Source organism: Salmo trutta, chromosome 12 (assembly GCF_901001165.1).
Source record: "Salmo trutta chromosome 12, fSalTru1.1, whole genome shotgun sequence".
NCBI classification, from domain to species: domain Eukaryota; kingdom Metazoa; phylum Chordata; class Actinopteri; order Salmoniformes; family Salmonidae; genus Salmo; species Salmo trutta.
In genome coordinates this window covers 14,213,343-14,221,617 of record NC_042968.1, presented here as the reverse complement: position 1 = coordinate 14,221,617, position 8,275 = coordinate 14,213,343, and the positions used below count along the sequence as shown (strand labels likewise).

The window sequence follows — 8,275 nt, the reverse complement described above, 5'->3', positions numbered from 1 at the left end:
GGGACGCCTCGGCATTCCTCTCACTATTATGAGAGGAATATGAATAGAATTATTATTGATGACAATTATATTATAGCCAAATCCCGCCTATTTTTACAGTGTGTATATATAGATGTTTTATTTTTAAACCTAACCTTAACCACACTGCTAACCGTATGTCTAACCCTAAACTTAAATGACGACCAAAAAGCACATTTTTGTTGTCATACATTTTTACGATAAAGGCAGTTTATTCTGACTTTGTGGCTGGGGAATCTAGTGAATACCCAATCGATGTCTCGAAGTCAACGAACAGCACGGGTTTGGGGTTTCCACTAGATAGCATAGCTACAATTTGCTTTTAATTTAAGGTTAGCCATACGGTCAGCAGTGTGGTTAGGTTCAACGTCTGATTTTAAGAAGATACATTGTACAAATAGGCTGAGTTTGTGGCTGTGGTAACTAGTGACGACCCGGATTTTATCGCATGACTACCAGGCAATCTGACCTTTTGCCTCAAAGTCTACGTCCACACAGACGATTCCACAGGAAGTTAACGCTCAGTTAGCCATGGCACTCCACGCGAGAGAAGCTAAATTAGATTTGGTCACCAAACACATAAAACATTTTCCTGATTTCCCAAGCAAAGGAATACTTTTCAGGTAGGTAGTGAATGATAGATTATCGCGATACACCTAGCGTTACAGTCATGTGGCGAGTTAGATAGCTAGCCATCTTTGCAATGCTAGCGTTCTGTTCTAAATAACGTGCATGCGTGTAATACTATTTTGTAGTAGCTAGCTAGCTATGTTGAAATGCTCGATAGAAGATACATTTTACGAGATGGCTAGTTAGAATATTTATTTCAACAGCTAATGTGAATGATATTTTTGTGTGTCACACAGAGACATCTGTCCAATTCTCAAAGACCCGGGTGCATTGACCGCAGTCATCGATCTTTTTGAGGAACATGTGAGGCAGACTCATCCCCAAGTAGAACTGATTGTCGGTGAGTCATCCCCATGGCTGCGTTTAGACAGGCAGCCCAATTTGGTCTTTTGGCCAATCAGATCAGCTCTGAGAAAGATCTGATGTGATTAAGAACAATTGGTGGATAAAATATCAGAACTGGGCTGCCTGTGTAAAAGCAGTCACTGTCAAATGCAGCTCCTGAGGAACATTAACATGAGAAGCAATGGGACTGGTGCATGTGTCACTGAGGACACCATGCAGCTCCCCAGTTCTCTTGCTGTCTGGGAATTAGGCAATTCTGAGCTCATTGAAGGTTGCAGCTGTCATTTAACCACATTTCCTTCAACACCGTGGATGGTCACTTTGTTCTAACAGCGTGATCTATGTCCTTTAGGTCTGGATGCCCGGGGATTTCTCTTCGGACCCCTTCTAGCCCAGAGGTTAGGAGTGGGATTTGTGCTGGTCCGGAAGAAGGGAAAGCTCCCAGGGCCTACAGTGTCTGTGGCATACAAACTGGAGTATGGAGAGGTGAAATTGGCTGATGATGACCGCTGTATTACCTCCTACACCTTTCTGTTCATTCATATCACAGCTCCAAGCCTCTGAAAAGTACATATTATGTATTGGAACCTGCTATTTGTTTATAGCGTTCCTTTTCAATGAATATTCCTTCATCAGGCCGCGGTTGAGGTCCAGGAGGATGCAGTGGCTCCAGGAGAGAAAGTGCTTCTCATCGATGATCTACTAGCCACTGGAGGTGAGGCATTTCACTGTTCATTGGGTGTATTTTGTACAAATAAGTGGACAGTATGACAGATAAAAATATAAATTGATTTAAGGGAACTGTGTTTCATTAGCATTACCCGTCTTTGTTTTGAGACCAGTGTCGATGACAATGCCTCCATATTACTCAGTAGTACTCCACCTAACTCTCTCTACTGTTTGTCAGGAACCATGTATGCTGCCTGTGAGCTCATGAAGAAACAGAATGCAGAGGTTATGGGCTGCATGGTGGTCATTGAGCTCAAAGAGCTCAACGGGGTTGAAAAGCTGAAGCCAAATACCCTCTTCTCCCTGGTGCAGTATTGAGGTCAAAACAATTCCAAGTGTTCCATTCAGTATGGTTTAGAACGCACTACTTTGATGCAGTTTACTGTCTTACAGTTCCTACCCAACTGTAATGAATTGTGATGGAGACGCACTATAAAGCAAATGGCATTCATTTTATAAGTATACATAGTACGTCTGTGACGGTTCTGGAATTTTGGAAGACTATTTGGCCAGCCAAATGACCACGGTCACTGTAATAGCTGTTGGAATAGCAGCAACAACAAAAATATTTTTACACATTTTTCTCCTCTCCTCCACGTGCAGTCATATGAATAGAATGGGTGTCCCCGTTCAAGTCAATGATGGCATAATGGGTGGACTGGCGAAAGCAGGAAGAGTAGCATAGAGAGAGGTGAAGCGAGAGGATTCTCTCTTCCCAAAATCGGTCCACGTGAGATGAACCCTTTTTGTATGGAACTCTTGTCAAATTACGTGAGGCTTTTTTGATAACAATGTTCAATTGAAAAGCCACTTTATTCTTACATTGGTTCAAAATACTGACCCTCAACGAGGTGTAGATGAGAGAAATAAAATAATAAATAGCCAAAAGGAAGTGCCAGCTGGCTGGCTTGCCTCTGAAGCTATGCAGGGTTGTCCCTGAATGGGTGACCAGGTGCTGCTGGAAGTGGTGTTGGAGGGCCAGTAGGAGGCACTTTTTCCTCTGGTCTTAAAACATATCCCAATGCCCCAGGGCAGTGTAGGGTGCAGTCTTTCGTGTGGGACGTTAAACAGGTGTCCTGACTCTGGTCACTAAAGAGCACATGGCACTTATCGTTAGTTGGGTGTTAACCCTGGTGGCCTGGCTAAATTCCCAATCTGGCCTTCACACCATGGTCACCAAATCATCCCCAGCTTCCAATTGGCTCATTTATCCTCCTCTAGGTCGGTGCTGTACATGAGAATGTGTTCTCAGCCAATTTAACTGGTAAAATGATCTAAATGTGTCACTGACAACTTTGAGAAAAACTTAAGTTTTGCACGCATATCTGCCTTATTGGCATTTATTGTTTGATCAGTCACAGCTTTCTTGTCAATATAGACCATCTGTGTGTACCCATCAATGTGCTGTTAATTAGTTGTGCTAGCCCTCATTTATATGCAATAAGAATCAATGTCTAAAGATGCCTTCTGTTGTGTACTGGTGCAATTGCTAGTCATTTTGTCAGTATACTTGTTTCACCATGACTGATTAATTGTTTCAAACTTCTGCTGAATAAAAATGAACTGTTCACATTGCAGAAACATGTGCACTATAGAATAAGAACCTGCTTGATGGAAATCTGTGCAAGCAAAAAAGGCAGTTTGACAAGAGTAACTAGAAAGGTTTTATTACAGAAGTAAGACAATGGTGTCATACTACCTAATCAACCAGAAACGGTCTCAACTGTAAAACCACCCACAATGAGTCAGTGTTAGAATTGACAAAATCATTGCACAGTGTTAATCTATACAAAAATTACATGGTTATTGAATTGGTACAAGTTATTTTACTTGCTTTAAAAACCAGCCATGCATTGTACAATAATCAAAGACTTGAAGTCACAAATTGCATATATATATATATATATATATGCGCGCACACACAAAGGCCAATATGTCTCTATTCAAATTACACATTGAAAAATCATAGCTTTTTAAAAAAATGTTTTTTTGTCATTTAGCAGATGCTCTTATCCAGAGCGACTTACTGTAGTGAATGCATACATTTCAATAAAAAAAATTGTACTGGCCCCCCGTGGGAATCGAACCCACAACCCTGGTGTTGCACACACCATGCTGGCGTTGCAAACACCATGCTCTACCAACTGAGCCACAGGGAAGCTTTTAACCTTCAAAGCCTTTCTTCCTCTTTGGTCTTCTGCTTCAGCTTCTCCAGTACCACATTCAGGTCCATGGTCTTGTCCAACTTGAGATAAAAGTCCTTTCTAATTGTGTGAATGGTAAGCCATTCAGGAGTCAGTTCTGCCAGCAGGCGAAGGTGTAGCTCCATATCACCTAAAAAAAAAAAGTCAATGTTTAAACGAATGCACTGAAAACCAATGGCTGTTTTTAAAAGTTAAAAATCTAGGATTTCATATCAGGCATTTCTTCAGATGACTCACCTGTGTTCATGGCAGAGCGGTAACTAGAGATCATCCGGTTACAGGCCACCTCCATGATCAGTGCGGGTTTCATCTCTGCCACAAAGACGTTACGCAGGATCCGAGCCAGCTCTCCCAGCCGTGACATCATCACAAGGCGCTCCTCCTGCTGAGGGTTCCGGGTCATGGCAGCTTGGAGCTTCTGAGCCTCCTTTGCTCGGATCTACAACAAAAGAGAGGGGTCAGTCCCAGTCCTCACTGCATAGGGCACACTACTACATACAGACATTTGTGTCCTAAGTCAAACAGCAGGGTGACCTACCCTCTCCAGCAGGGACTGAGACACCCCTTTGAGGGCACTGTGAGTTTCAGCAGGAGCTACGGGAGTTTGTGGAACAGGCCCTTGCTCTTTTACACAGACCATCTCTGCGGTCTTCAGAACCACGTTGGCCAGCGCTTTCTCCATCTAGAAAAAGCAAAATGAATACCAAACAATGCTATTGAAATGAATGCCCATCAAACTAATGCCCAATCAAATCAAGGTTTATTCAGCACGTACAGAGTCTACAGCAAGTATAATATATGCAGTGAAATGCTTACTTGCAAGCTCCTGCAACAGTGCAATAAAATGGAAGTACACAATATAAATTATGAATGTGCCATGTCCAGTATGACTTTTTACAAGTATAAAGTGGATAGTGTCTTCATCACACAGATGATGTTATATAGATAAAACAGCAGCATTGACTGTGTGTGTGTTAAGGGTTGGATGTGTAGAGCAGAATTTAAGACAGACAGGTCAGTAAGTACCTTAGGGGTCATCATGGAGCGGGCCTTGTCCAGAACCTCCTGGGCAGTGGTTAGCTTCTCAGCTCCCTGTGGGGGCTGGGGCAGCTCACCGGGCAGGACATTGGGCACCTCATCCACATTGAAGCGAGGGTGCCAGCGGGTAAGCTTGTCATCTGGGACTCTAATAGGAGGATTCAACTTGGCAAGGAACGCCTAAAGACAACATATGCAGATTGGTTACCAAGTCAGGTCAACTCAAAGTATACAGCTAGAGAATATTCTCTCATAAATGGTGCCTACCTTGTGATGCCCTTTCACAATGCTGACAAGGTTTTGATGGAAGATACTTCGCCTCTCTAACAGGCGGGAAGCAGCCAGCACTGCCTTGCTCTTATCTGAGGAACAAAAACAGACATTAAGAGAGACTCAGATCAGCAGTTATTTAAAATACACTCATCTGTGTTGAAAGAATACAAAGCATCATGAGACCATCCCCTCACCAGCTTCAATGACAGGCTCCACTGTGAGCTGGTAGCTAGACTTCTTCACTGTAGCACTGAAGGTAGGAATGTTTCTCTCCTGGCGGAAATGGTAGGCAGTAGGATAGACCGTCATAATCTGGCCCACATGGGTCTCTTCAAAACGCCTGTGAAATAAAAAGTAATGAATATTTCTGTTGCTCCTTCCCATGGATTTCTACTAATTACCCAATTAGACAACTGTAGTTTGCTCCATACTTGTGCATCATGTCCTGGACACCCTGCTTCACTTTGGCAAAGGTAACAGTCTCTGAGCGGTTGAAAAGCATTCCCACTATGGTGTCCATGCTACGGAACATTCCAGCAAGCAGTTTGTACTTGAAGGGTAGGGTGAGGCCAGGGGGAGCATCCTGGGCAAGAGTATGGTACCGCTGATAGGCTGGGAGCTTATCTCTGAAAAAGAGCATATTACAGATCAGGACAAAGGATGAGTAATAGTCAAAGCCACTACAGCAGCCTCTTTTCAAATAACACTGTTTCCCAACAAAGACCCCTAAAAAAGGTGGCAGAAACATTTGCATTAAATGTCACTATTTTGAGCTTCACCCACCCTGGCTGAATTGAAGGATGTCTATAATTGAAATAATTGTTTCATCCTCACCCATCCTCGGTTTTTGGGCGATTATTTTCCTCAGTAGATCTGGCCTCTGCCAACCTCTCCTCCTTCCGGTGTTGTGCCTTAGCAGCAAGCTCTTTGACACGGGCTAGCTTTGTCTTCAGGTCTGGGGCAGTAGACTCTGGGGCCGTAGAGGGCAGGTTCTCAGCTTCCCGTGTCTGGTCCTTGATCTTCTGAAGTTGGAACTTGAGTGCCGCAGCATCCTCTTTGGAGAAAGTCTGATGTGGTAGAAAGAAACATTTAAAAAACTATATATATTAAAAATCAGTGCCATTGAAACATGTGAGGATGCTGTCCATTATGGTATGACTAAGGAGTAACTTGAGAGGATAAAATGAAACATTCTCCCATAGAATTGAATTTTGGCCAGGTGTGTAGACATAAGAGCGAAGAGCAGAGGTGAAAGCATAAGCCACTAACAATACTGTACCTTGTGCCCCTCTTTTGGGGTTGAGCTGCCCTGAACATGTGGTTTGCCCGTTGGAGAATGGTTGGCACTGCGATTGACTAAATTCTTTGATTCTTTATCAACAGGTAGTGAATAGGGTACCTGCGGGACATCTTTAACCACAGGGTGGGTTTCCTAAAAAAAAAAGAGAAAAGGTTAAGTTGTGACTTGTAAATATTCAGCCCCCTTCAATGTCTTCAAATTATTTAGCCTAGCCTAGCCTAGCCAAACTAGGAAAATAAAAATGAATTGTTGTGAAATCTGTTGTGTCTAGCTTATGACTATAATATCAGTCAGTTAACATGACCTTTATTAAGCCGTTGTACTTGTTTTGATTAGCCTACGTAAAAGTGACGTTATTTTGATGAAGATTGTCTTAGAACACGTAGTTATGAGATCTAAGCCTGTGTTTACCACACACACACACACACACACACACACACACCTTAATTTACGCAGTTTATAAAAATATAAACATTAAAATGACCCCATGGCGGCCTACGAAAATACGCCATTATTAAGCCAACATTACCTTTTCGTCGTCTTTGAAGAGAATCAATTTCTTCCTGACAGACTTCGGTACAACTTTAAACCGCCCAGGACTTGTCCCTGCAGCGATGGAATGTTTTTTGGCCCCGATCCGAAGACGCTTCTTTGCGATGATATGGTCAGCAGTGGTTGTAAATACAGTTGATCCAATATCGAACTCAGCATCTGCAGAGGTCCTCTTGGGAGTTCGAGGGCTGGGGAAAACTGTTTGTTTTTCCGAGTCGGTCCTCGCCAGCACAGCAGACACTCTCTCCACATTATCGACCGAAGTCGCCTCGTCAATAACCCTCCAAAACTCCTCTTGTACACTGTTTTCAGAACATGTGGATTTTGAAGTCTTTATCATAACATTTGTTGTAGATGCCGCATTCTTGCTTTTCGACCGAGTTGATATTGTGCTGGGATTACTTGATGGCAATACAACTTGGGTTGTATTGCCATCACCATGCGCAGCCCCACCAGCATCTTTCTTTCTCTGGACGTAAAAATCGGTGACCCGCGCCTGAGACATAATGATGTCAATCTAGAACCACACAATTCTCTTCTGGTCAGGAAATACGAATGACCAAACGATAAATAAAGTCCAACTCAGCAGCTTGAGCCACCGATGTATATATGCAGACCTGATCAAAGTCTCTATGACCGGAACGTCAACACGCTTTCGCTCGAAATGGACACGTGACCTTCCCAAGCCTCCTCCCGCCCCGTTTCAAATAGATGTGTTTAGTGATTGGCCAGTGTATCAGCTCTTTTGAACGAATCAGTTGTGATAAGGCTGTGTCAAAGACAGTGCAGTAGGTAGTTTAGAAACGATTGTGTGATTGATGGGATTTTATTCCTGATTAGCGTTGATTGCATTTGATTTGAGCCGTTTATGTCTAGAAGAGATACTGCTTTTGTCAAAATGGACTTTTCGTAGCAGGTTTAGGATAATTTGCGCAGCATGTTAGGAGCATTAAAGTAGGTTAGGAGATTTAGGTTAAGGTTAGGAAAGGAAAGGAGTTAGGGTTAGCTAAAATGCAAAAACGTATTATTATAAAAAAAAAATTACATCAATTTGACAAAAGCTGTATCGCATCTAGACATTACCACGTGAGCCAGTTGCTGTAATGAGTAGGATTCTGTGTTTTCATGTGCAAAGGTGGTTGCTTTTTTTTCTTCTTTTTACTAGTTTCCTTCGTGTATAATTTGT

At 42.7% G+C, this 8,275-nt stretch overlaps 2 protein-coding genes across 2 annotated transcripts; one reads left to right on the top strand and one right to left on the bottom strand.

The window, feature by feature from the left end:
• The first annotated feature begins 501 nt into the window (after positions 1–501).
• Positions 502–3,299, top strand: aprt (adenine phosphoribosyltransferase). The gene is made up of 5 exons (XM_029767185.1): positions 502–641; positions 885–988; positions 1,346–1,479; positions 1,630–1,708; positions 1,901–3,299. Exons 1-5 carry the CDS (start codon positions 550–552, stop codon positions 2,038–2,040), a joined length of 549 nt encoding a protein of 182 aa, XP_029623045.1. The 5' UTR covers positions 502–549; the 3' UTR covers positions 2,041–3,299.
• Positions 3,300–3,373: 74 nt separating this feature from the next.
• LOC115202974 (DNA replication factor Cdt1) lies at positions 3,374–7,766 on the bottom strand. Its single transcript, XM_029767184.1, has 10 exons — positions 7,067–7,766; positions 6,517–6,669; positions 6,072–6,304; positions 5,669–5,863; positions 5,432–5,577; positions 5,232–5,326; positions 4,953–5,144; positions 4,465–4,608; positions 4,164–4,365; positions 3,374–4,056 (listed from the first exon to the last, which is right to left on the bottom strand). Exons 1-10 carry the CDS (start codon positions 7,592–7,594, stop codon positions 3,893–3,895), a joined length of 2,052 nt encoding a protein of 683 aa, XP_029623044.1. The 5' UTR covers positions 7,595–7,766; the 3' UTR covers positions 3,374–3,892.
• Positions 7,767–8,275: the final 509 nt, after the last annotated feature.